This window comes from Nerophis lumbriciformis, linkage group LG22 (assembly GCF_033978685.3).
Source record: "Nerophis lumbriciformis linkage group LG22, RoL_Nlum_v2.1, whole genome shotgun sequence".
In the NCBI taxonomy this organism is placed as follows: domain Eukaryota; kingdom Metazoa; phylum Chordata; class Actinopteri; order Syngnathiformes; family Syngnathidae; genus Nerophis; species Nerophis lumbriciformis.
Genome location: NC_084569.2, coordinates 3,764,959 through 3,787,458, shown reverse-complemented (window position 1 = coordinate 3,787,458; position 22,500 = coordinate 3,764,959). Strand labels below are relative to the sequence as shown.

General features: G+C 43.5%; 1 protein-coding gene across 1 annotated transcript in view; it reads left to right on the top strand.

Moving 5' to 3' along the window:
- Window positions 1–9,872, top strand: part of LOC133615659 (uncharacterized protein C16orf52 homolog B) — a 57,283-nt gene extending 47,411 nt beyond the window's left edge. Inside the window, exon 3 of the mRNA XM_061974412.2 lies at window positions 9,076–9,872. Within this exon, the coding sequence (XP_061830396.1) occupies window positions 9,076–9,260 (185 nt within the window). The 3' untranslated portion in view covers window positions 9,261–9,872. The remainder of the gene's footprint in view (window positions 1–9,075) is intronic.
- The last annotated feature ends 12,628 nt before the right edge of the window (window positions 9,873–22,500 follow it).

Below are 22,500 nucleotides of genomic sequence, written 5' to 3'. Positions count from 1 at the left end.
AAAAAAAGTTTAAAAAAAAGTTTAAAAAAGCTAAAAAAATTTAAAAATATTTGAAAAAATGAAAAATATTTTTTAAAAATGAAAATTTAAAAAAATAAAATAATGAAAAATGTTTTTTAATTTAAAAAAAATTTAAAATATTTTCTTTTTATTTTAAAATATTTAATTTTTTTTACAAAAAAAAAAAAAAAATGTTTTAAGTTAAAACATGATTTTCAAGGTTAGGGGGTTAGGGTTAGAGGGTTAGGGTTAGGGTTAGAGGGTTAGGGTTAGGGCAGGAAAACGCTGAACACCAGCCCGGCATCTTTGTTTTCTACCTGTCAACTGTCAGTTTAGGCTGCTCGCCGGCTCCTCGTCACCACTTCAAGATGGCGGCCAAATTGCTCACGTCGCAGCAACCAATGCTGCGTCTACTTATAAGATGTCTATGGTTATAACGTCATTGCAAACACGGCAATCTGTTGCGTCCACTGCAGTTCGCTACCTTATTCATACTTTTTGTCAAGTGATTTTTTTAAGCAGGGTTGCATGAGGTACCTACACACGTTAGTCAATGTATCACACACAGTAACGTAACGTTAGTCAATGTATCACACACAGTAACGTAACGTTAGTCAATGTATCACACACAGTAACATTACGTTAGTCAATGTATCACACACAGTAACGTAACGTTAGACGGCGGTCAGCAGCACCGCGTATTTTAGCCACCTACAAAAAGACAAACATAGTCAAATAAAGGTCAGTTAAACTGTAAACTATATTAAGAATATGTGTACATATTGCATAGGGCCCTGACATCTAAAAAGTACAACTCTGTTCATTGTTATGTTCATATATTTGTTATGTTTTTCATGTGTACGCACACATCAACACACATACAGTATGAGATGAGATCAATGAGATAAGGTAAGAACAGGACAGAAACTGCTGTGGAATTAGTTACAATGCAATATGCCATTGAAATACAATGTTAACACTTTTGTGCAAATAAGTACAGTTGCACTTGTTTTTTCAAATGTGTTTATTCTGTAACATGACTGCCTACCCTGGCAGTCATGTCCCTCCAGCCAAAACACATGCCTATTATCTCTCTTTCTTACATTCCTCACTCAAGGTTAAGCACACAGTTTTTGCAGACAACCAAAAGACCACAATTGGAAGAAAAACAGTAGCTGTTTTGTAATATGATTATGAAATAAAAGAAGTAACACTTAAATTCGGATATATGTAAATATCTGCCTCCGACAATACTCAGGGAGTTTTTGTGTTTGCTCACACGCATGAACAATTAGAGGGAACATTGGTAGCAGCACTACTCATTTGTTCTTCGATTTAAAAAGTCACCCGCGAGAGAATGAAGAGTGCTTGAAACTCTGCACGTTAACATCTCCACACCCAAAAAAATGCCGAAACAACCTGCACTGACAAATGAGCCTGACGTCTTCCATTTACAGATCAACACCATATGAAAAACATAGTCACAAACACAAGGAGATAACATCCACAGTGACTTATTACATAGCCCCATAAACATCATCTATGCAACATTTTGACCAGAGAACCACCATTACATGTTATGCAGACCACAAGGAAGTCTTTTCCATTTAGAAAATGTTTTAATAATATGACTCCTTTAATGCGCCTTATTACCGTATTTTCCGCACCATAAGGCGCCCTGGGTTATAAGCCGCGCCTTCAATGAACGGCATATTTCAAAACTTTGTCCACCTATAAGCCGCCCCGTGTTATAAGCCGCATCTAACTGCGCTAAAGGAATGTCAAAAAAACAGTCAGATAGGTCAGTCAAACTTTAATAATATATTAAAAACCAGCGTGATGTGGGCGCGCATGGAATCGTATATCAACATGGACGGAGCTGCGTGAAAAAAGCCACCCGGCCTCTTCGCGTAAACTTACCTTAACCACTCGCTCATCTTTTCTTCATCCATCCATCCCTTCGAGTTAGCTTTTATGATGACGCCGGCTGGAAAGGTCTCTTTTGGCAAGGTCTTCCTTTTGAATATCACCATGGGTGGAAGTTTCTGGCCATTAGCATGGCAAGCTAGAACCACAGTGAAGGATGACTTCTCATTCCCTGTGGTGCGAATATTCACCGTACGTGCTCCCGTTGTATCCACAGTGCGGTTCACAGGAATATCAAAAGTCAGTGGAACCTCGTCCATGTTGATAATGTTCTCTGGCCGGATCTTTTTTTCAGCTATCTTGTTTTTACAATATGCACGGAAAGTAGCCAGCTTTTCTTGAAAGTCTTTAGGCAGTTGCTGTGAAATAGTAATCCGTGTGCGGATGGAGAGATTGCGTCTTTTCATGAACCGGAAACCTGTCGCTTAGTAGGAGCCATTTTGTGGTCTTTACAGATGTAAACACACAAAGGAAATGAAACGTAATATCCGCGCGCTTCTTCTTCTACGCGGGCGGGTGGTTGCTTACAGTAGAAGAAGAAGCGCTTCCTGTTCTATGGGGGCGGGTGCTTACCTTGGCGGTTGCTTGCGTAGAAGAAGAAGCACTTCCTCTTCTACGGGGAAAAAAGATGGCGGCTGTTTACCGTAGTTGCGAGACCGAAACTTTATGAAAATGAATCTTAATATTAATCCATATATAAAGCGCACCGGGTTATAAGCCGCACTGTCAGCTTTTGAGTAAATTTGTGGTTTTTAGGTGCGGCTAATAGTGCGGAAAATACGGTATATGCATCAAGTGTTCATTCAAGGCTAAGGCAAAATATCGAGATATATATCGCAATATGGCCTAAAAATATGGAGATATTAATAAAAGCCAATATCGCCCAGCCCTAAATCTGCTTAACAAGGAACAAAGGTCATGCAGAATATGACTTTGAGCAAATACTCAACAGTATGTTAATGAAGCTTGCTTCAAAATGCATTCACATTAAACGCCTATGACTTCAACATGCAGGTTTTTGCTTGTGCTATTTTGGGATGAGGCTTACCTGCAGTAAATAAACAGTCGCTGAAGCTGCCTCCTTCCAAAGCTTGAAATTTGATTCCTCCTTTTCTTTTTTTTAAGCTTGCTAAGAAATTTAAAGCCGTTCCTCAGCCTGAAGTGGTCCAGTAAGCTTATTCGGCATCTTTGGAGAAACATTTAGTTTGGGATTGAAGGACACTTAAGGATGTTTTTTTTTATGCTAGAAGGATTTGGGCTTTATCCAATTTATTGCAGAGATGCTGCCTTTTAGGATGCTTGAGGAAAGATACAACAACTCAATATAGAACATGTTAAAGTACAGCAGCTAGAATATGTTGGATGTTTACATCAAAGACTTTGACAGTGATTAATGAAACAATTCATTCAGACAAATGAGTAACCTCTCAAAGATTGTCTTGTGAGAGAATGTTGCCTAGAAATGTAATTATAGAATAGAGTTGGAGAGTCCTCTTGTTCTCCATGTTTTGAATAAATTGTATTTTAGGCAATCAAGAATGAAGAGAATGTTGCCAAATAAGTACACTAGCAATTGGGAATCCCAACGACAATGTACAGGTTTAATATACTCCTCTCTGAGCTGCCACCTTAACGTGGTAGAGGAGTTTGCGTGTCCCAAAGATCCTAGGAGCTATGTTGTCCGGGGGCTTTATGCCCCCTGGTAGGGTCTCCCAAGACAAACTGGTCCTAGGTGAGGGATCAGACAAAGAGCAGCTCGAAGACCTCCATGACGAATAAAAATAAAGGACCCAGATTTCCCTCGCCCGGACGCGGGTCACCGGGGCCCCCCTCTGGAGCCAGGCCCGGAGGTGGGGCACGATGGCGAGCGCCTGGTGGCCGGGCCTGTCCCCATGGGGCCCGGCCGGGCACAGCCCGAAGAGGCAACGTGGGTCCCCCCTCCAATGGGCTCACCACCCATAGCAGGGGCCATAGAGGTCGGGTGCATTGTGAGCTGGGCGGCAGCCGACGGCAGGGCACTTGGCGGTCCGATCCTCGGCTACAGAAGCTAGCTCTTGGGACGTGGAACGTCACCTCGCTGGGGGAGAAGGAGCCTGAGCTAGTGCGCGAGGTTGAGAAGTTCCGGCTAGATATAGTCGGACTCACTTCGACGCACAGCAAGGGCTCTGGAACCAGTTCTCTCGAGAGGGGCTGGACTCTCTTCCACTCTGGCGTTGCCGGCAATGAGAGGCGACGGGCTGGGGTGGCAATTCTTGTTGCCCCCCGGCTCAGAGCCTGCACATTGGAGTTCAACCCGGTGGACGAGAGGGTAGCTTCCCTCCGCCTTCGGGTGGGGGGACGGGTCCTGACTGTGGTTTGCGCTTACGCGCCAAACCGCAGCTCAGAGTACCCACCCTTTTTGGATTCGCTCGAGGGAGTACTTGAGAGTGCTCCCCCGGGTGATTCCCTCGTTCTACTGGGGGACTTCAATGCTCATGTTGGCAGCGACAGTGAAACCTGGAGAGGCGTGATTGGGAAGAATGGCCGCCCGGATCTGAACCCGAGTGGTGTTCTGTTATTGGACTATTGTGCCCGTCACAGATTGTCCATAATGAACACCATGTTCGAACATAAGGGTGTCCATATGTGCACTTGGCACCAGGACACCCTAGGCCGCAGTTCCATGATCGACTTTGTAGTTGTGTCATCGGATTTGCGGCCTCATGTTTTGGACACTCGGGTGAAGAGAGGGGCGGAGCTTTCAACCGATCACCACCTGGTGGTGAGTTGGCTGCGATGGTGGGGGAGGATGCCGGACAGACCTGGCAGGCCCAAACGCATTGTGAGGGTTTGCTGGGAACGTCTGGCAGAGTCTCCTGTCAGAGAGAGTTTCAATTCCCACCTCCGGAAGAACTTTGAACATGTCACGAGGGAGGTGCTGGACATTGAGTCCGAGTGGACCATGTTCCGCGCCTCTATTGTCGAGGCAGCTGATTGGAGCTGTGGCCGCAAGGTAGTTGTTGCCTGTCGTGGCGGTAATCCTAGAACCCGTTGGTGGACACCGGCGGTGAGGGATGCCGTCAAGCTGAAGAAGGAGTCCTATCGGGTTCTTTTGGCTCATAGGACTCCTGAGGCAGCGGACAAGTACCGACAGGCCAAGCGGTGTGCGGCTTCAGCGGTTGCGGAGGCAAAAACTCGGACATGGGAGGAGTTCGGGGAAGCCATGGAAAACGACTTTCGGACGGCTTCGAAGCGATTCTGGACCACCATCCGCCGCCTCAGGAAGGGGAAGCAGTGCACTATCAACACCGTGTATGGTGAGGATGGTGTTCTGCTGACCTCGACTGCGGATGTTGTGGATCGGTGGAGAGAATACTTCAAAGACCTCCTCAATCCCACCAACACGTCTTCCTATGAGGAAGCAGTGCCTGGGGAGTCTGTGGTGGGCTCTTCTATTTCTGGGGCTGAGGTTGCCGAGGTAGTTTAAAAAGCTCCTCGGTGGCAAGGCCCCGGGGGTGGATGAGATCCGCCCAGAGTTCCTTAAGGCTCTGGATGTTGTGGGGCTGTCTTGGTTGACAAGACTCTGCAGCATCACGTGGACATTGGGGGCGGACCGGGGTGGTGGTTCCTCTCTTTAAGAAGGGGAACCGGAGGGTGTGTTCTAACTATCGTGGGATCACACTCCTCAGCCTTCCCGGTAAGAAATGATTACTTTAAAAAAGCAGTTTTATACTTGTGAGTGTTGATGACTCAGCTTTGCAACACTTGATATTCTAGTTTCAAGCATGTTTTACTCAATATAGGTCATCACATCTCAGCAACAAGCTGTAATATCTTACTGAGATCATTCAGGACCAAAACACTTAAAGGCCTACTGAAATGAATTTTTTTTATTTAAACGGGGATAGCAGATCTATTCTATGTGTCATACTTGATCATTTCGCGATATTGCCATATTTTTGCTGAAAGGATTTAGTAGAGAACATCGACGATAAAGTTCGCAACTTTTGGTCACTGATAAAAAAAAAGCCTTGCCTGTAGCGGAAGTAGCGTGACGTCACAAGTTGAAAGTCTCCTCACATTTCCCCATTGTTTACACCAGCAGCGAGAGCGATTGGGACCGAGAAAGCGACAATTACCACATTAATTTGAGCCAGAATGAAAGATTGGTGGATGAGGAACGTGAGAGTGAAGGACTAGAGTGCAGTGCAGGACGCATCTCTTTTCGCTCTGACCGTAACTTAGGTACAAGGGCTCATTGGATTCCACACTCTCTCCTTTTTCTATTGTGGATCACGGATTTGTATTTTAAACCACCTCGGATACTATATCCTCTTGAAAATGAGAGTCGAGAACGCGAAATGGACATTCACAGTGACTTTTATCTCTTGGTGAAGCACTTTAGCTACGGAGCTAACGTGATAGCATCGTGCTTAACTGCAGATAGAAACAGAAGAAATAAACCCCTGACTGGAAGGATAGACAGAAAATCAACAATACTATTAAACCATGGACGGTTAATGCTTTCCAGCCTGGCGAAGCTTAACAATGCTGTTGCTAACGACGCCATTGAATCTAATTTAGCTATGGACCTCGACATAGCTAAGCTAAAAACCTTAGCTCTCCACCTACGCCAACCCTCATCAGCGATTGACGGAGCGACGAAGGACTTCACCCGATCATCGATGCGGTCGGCAGCTAGCGTCGGATAGCGCGTCTGCTATCCAAGTCAAAGTCCTCCTGGTTGTGTTGCTGTAGCCAGACGCTAATACACCGATCGCATCTACAGCTTTCTTCTTTGCAGTCTCCATTGTTCATTAAACAAATTGCAAAAGATTCACCAACACAGATGTCCAGAATACTGTGGAATTTTGCGATGAAAACTGAGCTTTTTGTATTGGATACAATGGCGTCCCAATACTTCCGTTTCAACCATCGACGTCACGCGCATACGTCGTCATACCTAGACGTTTTCAACCGGAAGTTTCGCAGGAAATTTAAAATTGCACTTTATAAGTTAACCGGGCCGTATTGGCATGTGTTGCAATGTTAAGATTTCATCATTGATATATAAACTATCAGACTGCGTGGTCGCTAGTAGTGAGTTTCAGTAAGCCTTTAAAACAAGTAAAATACTCTAACATAAAATCCGCTTAGTGAGAAGAATGATCTTATCAGGCAGAAAATAAGCAAATATCACCCTTATTTGACATATTTCATCTTACCGTATTTTCCGCACTATAAGGCGCACCTAAAAACCACAAATTTTCTCAAAAGCTGACAGTGCGCCTTATAACCCGGTGCGCTTTATATATGGATAAATATTAAGATTCATTTTCATAAAGTTTAGGTCTCGCAACTACGGTAAACAGCCGCCATCTTTTTTCCCCGTAGAAGAAGCGCGCGGTGCATGCTGGGATATGTGACGTTTCATTTCCATTTGTGTGTTTATGTAAAGACCCCAAAATGGCTCCTATTAAGTGTGTTGTCTGTCTAATTATAAATAATGCAGACGAGGCGTGTTAACTGAGTTCTCAACGTTTACTCGCAGCGTGCTCATAACCACATTCTAACTCCCAGCATACAACAACGCTTCTCAGGGCTACCGCGCATGCTCGTAACTATCGTTGCATGCTGGGTAGTGTAGTTGTTATATTTGCTAGCTCATAACAGCACATTGAGAGACACGCTTACGCGCTTAATTCAATACTCGCCGTCATTCCGGGTGGATTGACAAAAGACCTCCAGCCGCTAGATATTGGTGTCAACAGGGCATTCGAAGCTAGACTGCTAACTGCGTGGGAACAGTGGACGACGAAGAAGCGCGCGGTGCATGCTGGGATATGTGACGTTTCATTTCCATTTGTGTGTTTATGTAAAGACCCCAAAATGGCTCCTATTAAGTGTGTTGTCTGTCTAATTATAAATAATGCAGACGAGGCGTGTTAACTGAGTTCTCAACGTTTACTCACAGCGTGCTCATAACCACATTCTAACTGCCAGCATACAACGCTTCTCAGGGCTACCGCGCATGCTCGTAACTATCGTTGCATGCTGGGTAGTGTAGTTGTTATATTTGCTAGCTCATAACAGCACATTAAGAGACACGCTTACGCGCTTAATTCAATACTCGCCGTCATTCCGGGTGGATTGACAAAAGACCTCCAGCCGCTAGATATTGGTGTCAACAGGGCATTCGAAGCTAGACTGCTAACTGCGTGGGAACAGTGGACGACGAAGAAGCGCGCGGTGCATGCTGGGATATGTGACGTTTCATTTCCATTTGTGTGTTTATGTAAAGACCCCAAAATGGCTTCTATTAAGTGTGTTGTCTGTCTAATTATAAATAATGCAGACGAGGCGTGTTAACTGAGTTCTCAACGTTTACTCACAGCGTGCTAACTGCCAGCATACAACGCTTCTCAGGGCTACCGCGCATGCTCGTAACTATCGTTGCATGCTGGGTAGTGTAGTTGTTATATTTGCTAGCTCATAACAGCACATTAAGAGACACGCTTACGCGCTTAATTCAATACTCGCCGTCATTCCGGGTGGATTGACAAAAGACCTCCAGCCGCTAGATATTGGTGTCAACAGGGCATTCGAAGCTAGACTGCTAACTGCGTGGGAACAGTGGATGACAGAAGGCGAACACACCTTCACTAAGACGAGGAGGCAGCGCCAGACGACGCCAACATCTGCCAGTGGATCGTAAATTTGCCCAACTTTTCACTTCGGACACCGAAGACGAAGGATTTACGAATGAAGAATAACTTCAGAAAGTGAGCGCTATGTTTATTTTGTGTGTTGTGACATTAACGTTCGAGCAACATTATGTTGCTATTGCTCTGCACTATTTTGAATTTTACTATGTTTGTGATTGCACATTTGCGTACATTTTGGGAGTGAACAGAGTTGTTAGAACGCTGGTTTTTAATATATTATTAAAGTTTGACTGACCTATCTGACTGTTTTTTTGACATTCCCTTTAGCGCAGCGTAGGCGCGGCTTATAGTCCGGGGCGGCTTATTGGTGGACAAAGTTATGAAATATGCCATTCATTGAAGGTGCGGCTAATAATCCGGTGCGCCTTATAGTGCGGAAAATACGGTACTTAGATTTCACTTGTTGCAGTGTATTTATGTACTTTGTGTCTCCCCCCCCCCCCAGTGATCCTGTTCTGCATGGCGGCGCTCATCTTCCCCATAGGCTTCTACATCAATGAAGTGGGAGGCCAACCATACAAGCTGCCCAACAACACCGTGGTGGGCTCCTCCTATGTGCTCTTCGTCCTCTCCATCTTCTTCACCATCGTGGGACTGCTCTTTGCAGGCAAAGTTTGCCTCCCAGGCTGAGGCTTTCCACAAAAAGGTGGGATTTTGCAGAACAATGACGGAAAAATCTTAGGATGACAAACTCGGGTGAGTTTTTTTGGGGACTTTAATGACGTATTGAACTCCTGAAATGAAAATACATCAACACACAAAGAAGGGCGTTTAAGAGGGGGGGGGGGCGAAGAGATGGAGGGCAGCTGTCCCACGGTTCTCTGTGGGTTCTATGTGCCACTGTCATGGCAACTGCAGGGAGCATTCTGGCACACACTTCTTGAGGACCACTGAAGCCCTCCACGACCTGCTGACGCCCGCCCTTCCCCACCCTTGGCACACACCGTCACCGACCGCCCTCGTTTTTCACTTTTGTCTTCTTTTTGGGGTTTTTCTCTTGATGTACATTTTTGTGTTCGCCTTTCCACACAAGTATTTGGAGTGTAAATGAGTGAAACCAGGCCACTGCTTGCCTCTCACATCATATAACAAGTGTGTGTGTGTGTGTGTGTGTGTGTGTGTGTGTGTGTGTGTGTGTGTGTGTGTGTGTGTGTGTGAGCAGCTTCAAATGAGAGGATACGCACACACACCTACTCACGCACACACCATAGAGGAGAATGCCACTGAATACAACAGCTTGCATTAGGGTCATTTTCAAGGTTCCATATTATTTAAATAATTTAAATATACCTGCTGTCCAAAATCTAACAAACTTTATTCTGGAATTTAGATGGTTTATAGTACGAACCCCAAAACCGGTAAAGTTGTCACGTTGTGTAAATGGTAAATAAAAAGAGAATAAAACAAATCCTTTTCAACTTATATTCAATTGAATAGACTGCAAAGACAAGATATTTCATGTTCACACTGAGAAACTTTGTTATTTTTTGCAAATATTAGCTCATTTGGAATTTGTTTAAAAAAAAAAGCTGGCACAAGTGGCAAAAAAGAGTGAGAAAGTTGAGGAATGCTCGTCAAAGACTTATTTGGAACATCCCACAGGTGAACAGGCTAATTGGGAACAGGTGGGTGCCATGATTGGGTATAAAAGCAGCTTCCGTGAAATGCTCAGTCGTTCACAAACAAGGACGGGGCGAGGGTCACCACTTTGTCAACAGATGCCTGAGCAAATTGTTTAAGAACGACATTTATCAACCGGCTATTGCAAGGAATTTAGGGATTTCACCATCTACGCTCCGTAATATCATCAAAAGGTTGAGAGAATCTGGAGAAATCACTGCACGTGAGCCATGATATTACGCACCTTCGATCCCTCAGGCGGTACTGCATTAAAAAGCCACATCAGTGTGTAAAGGATATCGCCACATGGGCTCAGGAACACTTCAGAAAACCACTATCAGTAACTATAGTTTGCCGTAAATGCAAGTTAAAACTCTACTATGCAAAGCGAAAGCCATTTATCAACAACACCCAGAAAGGCTGCCGGCTTCGCTGGGCCCGAGCTCATCTAAGATGGACTGATACAAAGTGGAAAAGTGTTCTGTGGTCAGACGAGTCCACATTTCATTACATTTGGAAACTGTGGACGTCGTGTCTTCCGGACCAAAGAGGAAAAGTGTCACGTTCAAACACTGTGATATCTATTAAACAAGACAAAAGGCAAGGAATAAAACAGAGACAGAATTCAATTTGGACTCAATTGAGGAGAGACGGCGTCGACCTGTAACCTCTTACAGTGTCTTAGCACGCTCTGACGAAGAAGGTTTTCGTCTCCTCTTTTAATTCAGATGTTCCATGTTCACGCACCAACATATGTCACAGCAGGAATGGTAAGTGTGTAAAAGAGTCATTGTTTTCGGTCGCTTTGAAGACCAAGAAGAGGATGTCTCGGGCTTGGGCTCTTCCTGGATCCAGCTGGGGCAGGTGTTGGAGGACAATGGATAACCCCTCCCGTCTCCTGACCACAGTGACTTCAAGAGGGCAGCGGGTCGTAAACAGCGTTGATCTCGGTTACCAAATAGTTGGAAGAGAGTTTGTGAAATACTTCAGAGAGAGTTCGTTTAACACTTCAAAGAGAGTTCCTCCGAAAGTTGAGCAGATCCTGCCATCTGTCCGTGTTGAAATCACAGTGGCGTTTCACGAGCCTTCTTCCTCTTGTTAGGCCTCGAAAGACAGCATTCATAATACAACGTTTCTTTTGTGATAACTTACAAACAATTATTCTAACAAAAAGAACCATCCGGATTGTTCTAGGGTGAAAGTGTAAAAGCCAGCATGTGTGATGGTATGGGGATTGTATTAGTGCCCAAGGCATGGGTAATGTTGCGTTTGGACCAGTTGTTCCTCCCAGGGAATTCAAGTTTCTGGTCGCTCCCAAGCTCTTTACGACACTTAAAGCTGAGTAGAAGAACCACCAGAGACAGAATAGGTATTTTGTAATATATTTGCAAAGCTTTGTAAATATAAATGAGACCAGTCCAGCATAGAACATTCAATCGCGCAGCTAAGATGGTCTGATCTAAAATATGGAAACCTTCTATTCTATAAAGTCTCTCTCCCTCCCACCCTCGCTGTCTTGTCTTTCCAGCCCAAACACATGCCCATTGTCCTCCGGACCAAAGAGGAAAAGAACCATCCGGATTGTTCTAGGGTGAAAGTGTAAAAGCCAGCATGTGTGATGGTATGGGGGTGTATTAGTGACCAAGGCATGGGTAATGTTGCGTTTGGACCAGTTGTTCCTCCCAGGGAATTCAAGTTTCTGGTCGCTCCCAAGCTCTTTACGACACTTAAAGCTGAGTAGAAGAACCACCAGAGACAGAATAGGTATTTTGTAATATATTTGCAAAGCTTTGTAAATATAAATGAGACCAGTCCAGCATAGAACATTCAATCGCGCAGCTAAGATGGTCTAATCTAAAATATGGAAACCTTCTATTCTATAAAGTCTCTCTCCCTCCCACCCTCGCTGTCTTGTCTTTCCAGCCCAAACACATGCCCATTGTCCCCCGCAGCTGGACACAAGAAGAGATAAGGAAAGGAGTATCTGTCGTCCTTACATTCCAAAGTCAAGGTTAGCACACAGTACTTGCAGACAACCAAAAGACCCTAATTAGAAGAAGAACACTAGCTGTTTTGTAATATAGAAGTAACACTTAAATACGGATATATGTAAATATCTGCCTCCGACAGTAACTTACACATCTGTGAAGGCACCATTAATGCTGAAAGGTACATACAGGTTTTGGAGCAACATATGTTGCCATCCAAGCAACGTTATCATGGACGCCCCTGCTTATTTCAGCAAGACAATGCCAAACCACGTGTTACAACAGTGTGGCTTCATAGTAAAAGAGTGCGGGTACTAGACTGGCCTGCCTGTAGTCCAGACCCGTCTCCCATTGAAAATATGAAGGCTAAAATATGAGAAGGGAGACTGTCGAACAACTTAAGCTGTACATCAAGCAAGAATGGGAAAGAATTCCACTTCAAAAATGTGTCTCCTCAGTTCCCAAACCTTTACTGAGTGTTGTTAAAAGGAAAGGCCATGTAACACACTGGTAACAATGCCTTTTTTGCAATGTGTTGCTACCATTAAAATTCTAAGTTCATGATTATTTGCCAAAAACAAAGTTTGTCAGTGTGAACATGAAATATCTTGTCTTTGCAGTCTATTCAATTGAATATAAGTTGTTTTATTCTCTTTTTATTGACCATTTACACAACGTGACAACTTCACTGCTTTTGGGCTTTTGTAAAACCGTTTCGTACGCCAGTAGCTTTCCACATGTAATATGTTCTTGTGGTCCACAGAACATGTAACGGTGGTTCTTTAGTCCAAATTTTGCACAGATCATTTTTTTTTACAGACCATCTTCGAGCAGTTCTCTGACCATCTCTTCAGGACTGCACAGTTTTGTGGGCGGTCTTTCTTACGTGCCTCCACTTTGACCGCATCCTCTCCCCCCCCGTCAGCCATGTTGTAGTTTTAGTGCTTTCATACGGATAAAAGTTCGAACTTTACGCTCATTTTTGTATTAAAAATGGCAACAGCGGAGGATGCACGTGCATCTACGAGCCAGTCTGCCCCCACAACAAGAGGGTAGAGAAAAACAAGGATCTTTTTGACCATACTTGCCAACCTTGAGACCTCCGATTTCGGGAGGCGGGGGGCGGGGGGGCGTGGTCAGGGGCAGGGCGTGGCTAAGAGGGGAGGAGTATATTGACAGCTAGAATTCACCAAGTCAAGTATTTCATACATATATATATATATATATATATATATATATATATATATATATATATATATATATATATATATATATCTACATCCTGAAAATATGCAAACAAAACTGTGTTTAGGTAATTGATACTTCAAACTTGCATAAATAAATCTTAAGGAATATAACATAACTTGGCTTCTGAGAGCTTCAAAATGTAATGAATAAAATGCTAAAGTTGTTGATAAACAAGCAATTATTTTAATAATTAAATATGGTCATTTTAAATGAATTATGATCATTTAAATATTAATTATTTCAAATATGTTTATTTTAATGTATAATTCTATGGTTGGAAAAAATACAAATAAAAATACAATTAATTTTGATGTTTTTAGCAAAATATAGTACCGTATTTTCCGCACCATAAGGCGCCCTGGGTTATAAGCCGCGCCTTCAATGAACGGCATATTTCAAAACTTTGTCCACCTATAAGCCGCCCCGTGTTATAAGCCGCATCTAACTGCGCTAAAGGAATGTCAAAAAAACAGTCAGATAGGTCAGTCAAACTTTAATAATATATTAAAAACCAGCGTGATGTGGGCGCGCATGGAGTCGTATATCAACATGGACGGAGCTGCGTGAAAAAAGCCACCCGGCCTCTTCGCGTAAACTTACCTTAACCACTCGCTCATCTTTTCTTCATCCATCCATCCCTTCGAGTTAGCTTTTATGATGACGCCGGCTGGAAAGGTCTCTTTTGGCAAGGTCTTCCTTTTGAATATCACCATGGGTGGAAGTTTCTGGCCATTAGCATGGCAAGCTAGAACCACAGTGAAGGATGACTTCTCATTCCCTGTGGTGCGAATATTCACCGTACGTGCTCCCGTTGTATCCACAGTGCGGTTCACAGGAATATCAAAAGTCAGTGGAACCTCGTCCATGTTGATAATGTTCTCTGGCCGGATCTTTTTTTCAGCTATCTTGTTTTTACAATATGCACGGAAAGTAGCCAGCTTTTCTTGAAAGTCTTTAGGCAGTTGCTGTGAAATAGTAGTCCGTGTGCGGATGGAGAGATTGCGTCTTTTCATGAACCGGAAACCTGTCGCTTAGTAGGAGCCATTTTGTGGTCTTTACAGATGTAAACACACAAAGGAAATGAAACGTACGGTGATATCAGCGCGCTTTTTCTTCTTCTACGCGGGCGGGTGGTTGCTTACAGTAGAAGAAGAAGCGCTTCCTGTTCTATGGGGGCGGGTGCTTACCTTGGCGGTTGCTTGCGTAGAAGAAGAAGCACTTCCTCTTCTACGGGGAAAAAAGATGGCGGCTGTTTACCGTAGTTGCGAGACCGAAACTTTATGAAAATGAATCTTAATATTAATCCATATATAAAGCGCACCGGGTTATAAGCCGCACTGTCAGCTTTTGAGTAAATTTGTGGTTTTTAGGTGCGGCTAATAGTGCGGAAAATACGGTAAACATGTATTTGTATTTTTTTTATTTATTTTTTATTAATAAATATATTTGTTTTTAGGTAAGATAAACATAATAATACAATTTATCTCTAGTCTGGATGATTTAGTTCTTGTCACCCTGTTGTCCTCCCGTCATGAAAAAAGGCTGTCCTCACTCAGGTCCGCATGGAGCTGGAGGGGGCGTGGCCTCCAGCTCCGGCTGAAAATCGGGAGATTTTCGGGAGAATATTTGTCCCGGGAGGTTTTCGGGAGAGGCGCTGAATTTCGGGAGTCTCCCCGAAAAATTCGGGAGGGTTGGCAAGTATGTTTTTGACTACAACTGTGGACTCACGCAAAGCTATTTGGGTAAAATGTAACCATATATGGAGATAGTCTATGACATCACAAATTGGGCAAATTCCAAATGGCTTGTTTGGATGACGTCTGAAGGAGGCAAGATTGTTTTATAAATATTTTTTTACCATGCCTTTATTGATTAATTTCCAAATGTTGGGACTTATGCATGTCCCAAATACACAAAAACTGCTACCGATAATTAAGAATTGTTGGTTTTTGCATAGCAGGTTTAATGTTTAATGTTTGTCTCCGAGAAGCAGGAGTGTGCACTTGTCTGGTCTAGACTACAACTCTGCACGTGTCTAAGGTAGCATTAAGAAGGGGACAAACAGTAGCAACACTAGCATAGCTCTGTGAGCTGCCGTGCTAACATGACACTCACATTGATTAGTTGCTGAAATATAATATATATCAGACTTGCAGCTTCAAGGAGAGTTGGCTGAGCTCCTGGCTTCATTTTAAGATGTGTAGTGAAGTATATATGTTTCTCTTTTTTTTTTTTGAAGTACAGGTGAAACTGAACAATATATATATAATATCGTGAAAAGGTTTGTGTATTTCGGCAGTTACAAGGTGAAACTAATATATGACATAGAATCATAACATGCAACTCAAGCCGTCTTTTGATATGATTTTGATGATCACGGCTTAAAAATAGAATTATATCTCAGAGAATTTGGGGTTTTCAAAACTTATAAGAAATAAATCTCACTTTGCAAGTACTGTAATGACTTTATGTCACATATTAGTTTGACATTTGATGTTGAATTACTGACATAAATGAACTTTTGTACGATATAAACATTTTTTTGTATGTATATATACATATATATTAGAGATGCGCGGATAGGCAATTATTTCATCCGCAACCGCATCAGAAAGTCGTCAACCATCCGCCATCCACCCGATCTAACATTTGATCAGAACCGCACCCGCCCGTTGTTGTATGTCTAATATAGACGATGCAAGGCATTAGTGAGGTTATAAAGCTTTTGCCTGTTAAAGAAAGGAGACTGATCCAATGCAGCACAGACATTCGCGTGCCACGCTGTCACGGCCCAGACGCACACCAGTGCGCAATCATATGGGAGCCGCGCTGAGCGCACCTCCAAGCGCGTCTCGCTGCCGGCGACGGCCGGGAATGGGCCCGACGCTCCAGCGCCATCCATTTTCAGGGCTAGTTGATTCGGCAGGTGGGTTGTTACACACTCCTTAGCGGGTTCCGACTTCCATGGCCACCGTCCTGCTGTCTATATCAACCAGGGTGAGCCCCACCCCTTTCGTGAGCGCACTGCGCGCGGAGTGACCCCTGTTACGCGCCCCCGGCAACAGGGGTGGCGGGCAGGTAAGCTGCGCGGGCGGAGCGCGCGGAGTGACCCCTGTTACGAGCCCCCGGCCACGGGGGTGGCGGGCAGGTAAGCTGCTTACCTGCTGCGCGTGACGCCGGCCGCGGCGAAGGCGGACGAGGCGGGGTGTCGGTGCGGTGGGCGCGGTGGTGACCCTGGACGTGCGTCGGGCCCTTCTCGCGGATCGCCTCAGCTACGGCTCCCGGTGGGGCCCTCTCGGGGGAAGGGGCCTCGGTCCCGGACCCCGGCGAGGCGTCCCTTCTCCGCTCCGTAAAAGTGTCCATCTCTTTTTTTTTTTTTTTCTTCTGTTGTGGCATATGCTGCAGGTGCCTGCTCGTTTTTCGTATGTGGGTAACAACATTTAACTATGTATATATATTTACCAATTGGTTTAACTGCCACCCGCCTGAATCTATTTAAAATCTAATTTTTTTTTATTTCAACCGCCCGACCCGACCCGCGGATAAAATCTAATTTTTTTTAAATTTCATCCGCCCGATCCGCGGATAATCCGCGGACTCCGCGGTTGTGCCCGCAAACCGCGCATCTCTAATATAAATATATATATACCGTATTTTTCAGACTATAAGTCACAGTTTTTTTCATAGTTTGGCCGGGCTCCAGTGCGATTTATATATGTTTTTTTCCTTCTTTATTATGCATTTTCGGCAGGTGCGACTTATACTCTGGTGCGATTTATAATCCGAAAAATACGGTATATATGTGTGTGTATATATATGTATTTATGTATACTTGTATTTATGTATACTTGTATACACTATATTGCCAAAAATACCTGCCTTGACTCACATATGAACTTGAAGTGCCATCCCATTCCTAACCCATAGGGTTCAATATGACCTTTTGCAGCTATTACAGCTTCAACTCTTCTGGGAAGGCTGTCCACAAGGTTGCTGAGTGTGTTTATAGCAATTTTCCACCATTCTTCCAAAAGCGCATTGGTGAGGTCACACACTGAAGGCCTGGCTCTCAGTCTCCCTTCTAATTCATCCCAAAGGTGTTCTATCGGGTTCAGGTCAGGACTCTGTGCAGGCCAGTCAAGTTCATCCACACCAGAGTCTGTCTTTTATGGACCTTGCTTTGTGCACTGGTGCACAGTCATGTTAGAAGAGGAAGGGGCCCAGCTCCAACTGTTCCCACAAGGTTGGGAGCATGGAATTGTCCAAAATGTTGTGGTATCCTAAAGCATTCAAAGTTCCTTTCACTGGAATTAAGGGGCCAAGCCCAACTCCTGAAAAACAACCCCACACCATAATTCCTCCTCCACCGAATTTCACACTCGGCACAATGCAGTCCGAAATGTAGCGTTCTCCTGGCAAACCTCCAAACCCAGACTGGTCCATCAGATTGCCAGATGGCAAAGTGTGATTCATCAGTCCAGAGAAGGCGTCTCCACTGCTCTAGAGTCCAGTGGCGACGTGCTTTACACCACTGCATCCCACGCTTTGCATTGGACTTGGTGATGCATGGCTTAGATGCAGCTGCACAGCCATGAAAACCCATTCCACGAAGCTCTCTGCGTACTGTACGTGGGCTAATTGGTAAGTCACATGAAGTTGGGCGCTCTGTAGCAACTGACTGTGCAGAAACTCTTTGCACTATGCTGACCTCTCTGTCAGTTTACGTGGCCTACCACTTGGTTGCTGTTGTTCACAAAATCGTCCATTTTCTTATAACAAAGCCCACAGTTGACTTTGGAATATTTAGGAGCGAGGAAGTGTCACGACTGGATTTGTTGCACAGGTGGCATCCTATGACAGTTCCACGCTGGAAATCACTGAAAGCGGCCCATTCTTTTACAAATGTTTGTGGAAACAGTCTCCATGCCTAAGTGCTTGATTTGATACACTGGGCCTAGTGATTAGGACACCTGAGTCTCATCATTTGGATGACTGGCCACCATACTTTTGGCAATATAGTGTATGTGTATATGTATGTATGTATGTGTGTGCAATGTGCATATGTATACATGTATATATATATGTGTATATATATATATTTATTATATATGTCTATATATAGACATATATGTATATATACATGTGTGAGTGTATATATAGACATTTATGTATGTGTATATATATACTAGAGATGCGCGGATAGGCAATTATTTCATCCGCAACCGCATCACAAAAGTCGTCAACCATCCGCCATCCACCCGAACTAACATTTATTCAAAACCGCACCCGCCCGCCATCCGCCACCCGGCCGTTGTTATATATCTAATATAGACGATGCAAGGCATTAGTGAGGTTATCAAGCTTTTGCCTGTTAAAGAAAGGAGACTGATCCAATGCAGCAGAGACATTCAATGCGTGCCACGCTGTCACGGCCCAGACGCACACCAGTGCGCAATCATCTGGGAGCCGCCACTCAAACTGCTGCAGGCAGCTGCGTTCGATCTTGTTTTAACATCCTGTGGCACTCTTCTGGGATCACGGCGGACGAAACTGCTCATGCTCAGGGTGTTTGTGGAGGTTCGGGGGTTTTGCACAAATGTGATGCACCATGTTAGATGTCCCGGGTTTTGTGACTGTCGTAGACATAAACAGCGTCGCAGCTCTTGCAAATCACGTAGCCAGCATTACTATCATCCTGATTTACAACCTCATAAAAACGAGTCCACGCTGAACTTTTCCGGCCTTTTTTTCCCCTGGTCTTTAGTATTCCCTTTTTTAGTTTGTCGCGTACCACGTTTGCTGCCGGCGTTGCCATCTTTTTTTTTTTTTTCTTCTTCTGTTGTGGCATATGCAGCAGGTGCCTGCTCGTTTTTCGTATGTGGGTAACAACATTTAACTATGTATATATATTTACGAATTGGTTTAACTGCCACCCGCCTGAATCTATTTAAAATCGATTTTTTTATTTATTTCAACCGCCCGACCCGCGGATAATCCGCGGGTCGGGCATTTGTGTCCGCAAACCGCGCATCTCTAATGTGTATATATATATATTTATTATATATGTCTATATATAGACATATATGTATATATACAAGAGTGAGTGTATATATAGACATATATGTATGTGTATATATACACACATATTCACTAGGGCTGCAGCTAACGATTATTTTTCTATCGATTAATCTATAGATTATTTTTTCGATTAATCGGTTAATCTATAGATTATTTTTTCGATTAATCTATAGATTATTTTTCCTTTTACCGATTTTTTTTTTAATTTAAAATGAAGAAGAAAAAATAAATGTAGGCCAGTTTTTTCAAAAGGCATGGCTTTTATTTACAAAAAAAAAAGTATGGCCACTCAGTCAACATTGACAACAACATGACAAAATATTCTGTAACAATGTAAACATTTAAAACTTTTAACATTTAACAAAATTAAAAGTAGCTTATTTGCTTTTTAATGTGCAAATATAAAAGTAAACATCCAGTGCAAATCTTAATATTCTGGAATAGTATAAGCATTTCTAAAGTAAAAGTATTGCTTATTTTGCTTTAAAATGTGCAAAAATAAAGATAAACATCTAATACAAAAAAGTGCAAAACGGAAATATTCTGTAACAAGTGTAAACATTTCAACAAAAGTAAAAGTATTGCTTATTTGCTAAAATGTGCAAAAAATAAAGCTAAACATCCAATACAAAAAAGTGTACAGTGTAAACATTTCAACAAAAGTAAAAGTATTGCTTATTTTGCTTAATAACACAACAATGATAGTATGATTAAAGTGAAAGTTAATTGTTTGTTTGTACATAGTATATGTTGTAAAAGGTATTTGCACAACTAATTAACGTTAGCGTTTGTGACACGTCTTGTGCCGTGGGGTTCTTTCAGGACCGACAGACTGAACGCCAGACGGCTTTGCCAGGTTTACAATCTTTTAATTTTACACAAAGTCTTTTCTCTTCCAACTGCGCGGATCGCGCACCTGGGCACGATTGCGGCCTCGCTCCCGGCGCGCCCCGCCTCGCCGCTCGCTCGCCGCCGCCGCCTCTCCACAGCGTTAAAGAGGAGCGCGTCTTTGTAAACACTGAACAGGCACGCCAAACGCGCCTCTCAGAGCAAACGGTGCTTTAGTTTATGAATTTACAACGCAGATACAAATGACACATTCATGTTTTTGTGTAATAATGACAACGTATACGCACGCGGACGATTGACTTGTTGATGGTGATGGCAAGAACGCTGTCGGGGGTTTTCTTTTCAAATGTTCGTTCATAGCTGTTGTGCTGCTATGATAGGCCATTTCCGCTCGACACAGTGTGCATACAACAACATTATTAGGCCGTTTGTTGAAATACTCCCACACTTTTGACGACTTTTGGCGTGCTTTTTTCCCCTCGCTCGCATCGTCTGCTTTGCGCTCCGCCATGACAGTAGTGTGACGTAAATATGCGACGCGCCGACGCACAAAAACGGCGTCGACGTATTTACGTAACCGATGACGTCGACTACGTCGACGCGTCGTTTCAGCCTTAATATTCACACATATATATGCTAATCTATTTTTTTCTTCCTGACGTCATGAAAACCCAGAAGCTGAAATGCAAGTGGCGGAAGTGGAACAAACAAGTGAGATAGTTTATGTTTGGTTCTCATAAACATGCCGTAGGGACACATTACTTTTAGAGCATCGTTCAAAAAGTCCATTTTTGTCCATAAGGGGGGACGTGTAAATATTAGAATGTAGACTGTGAACTTGACGTTCCTCCTCTTTCCGTGTGTACAGTCGTACTTTGTTTCTGAAAGACTTTTGGTTGCCAAATAAGAGTGTGGACTTATTTCAAGGAATAAGCTGCAGTTGTTGAGAAAATGCTCCCTGTGAGTGTTGACAATCGGCGGTATTCTCCTTTAAGGTTGAGAGAGGAAGCAATGGAGTCTTTTTTTTTTCTTTCTTTTTCTGGATATAACCATGAAGGCACAGGGACTGCAGGTCAGCTCCATTTATGTGTGCTGCTCTTGACTTTTGTGAATGCAACACACACACACACACACACACACACACACACCTGCACATGTTACACAGAGATGTGTTGTCTAGTGGGGAAATAGCAATGCCCCTCCAGAGCCCAAAAGTGTTGTTATTTAATAGAAAAAGGTGGGATACTAAATCATGTTGAGCGTGTGTGTGTGTGTGTGTGTGTGTGTGTGTGTGTGTGTGTGTGTGTGTGTGTGTGTGTGTGTTTGGCAACTAGGGTTGCAAAATTCCGGGCATATTCAAAAGTTGGAAACTTTCCATGGGAATTGATGGGAAATGAATGGGAATAAACATTGAATGCAACATGCTAGATCTCGCAGCATGATTATTAGCTCAAACAACCTGCTCAGTGGCCTAGTGGTTAGAGTGTCCGCCCCGAGATGGGTAGGTCGTGAGTTCAAACCCCGGCCGGCCGAGTCATACCAAAGACTATAAAAATGGGAGCCATTACCTCCCTGCTTGGAATTGGGGGTTAAGTCACCAAAAAATGATTCCCGGGCGCGGCCACCGCTGCTGCTCACTGCTCCCCTCACCTCCCAGGGGGTGAACAAGGGGATGGGTCAAATGCAGAGGACACATTTCACCTCACCTAGTGTGTGTGTAACAATCATTGCTACTTTAACTTGAACTTTAACCAAATTTCATGCAAATTAAGTAGAATTTCAACCCTGCACTGTGCATTCCTCCATCACATGCACAGAGCATGCTACACACTACAATTTTCTCTATGTTAACAACGTTAGCGATCCGAACTACCTTTTTGTTGTGATGTGTAAAGTTGAAGTAGCAAATACTAAATGAAAAGGTGTCGTTTCTGTTGTCATACAAGAATGTAGCTTATAGTTTGATTTAGCATGTTTCATTTATTCATCTGGCCTATTTCTATTCATTTGTCCATCAGTCAAACATTTTTAAAGACTACGCCAATTGTTCGGCTGACTATTTATATCTGTGTGTGGCATTGCATTAG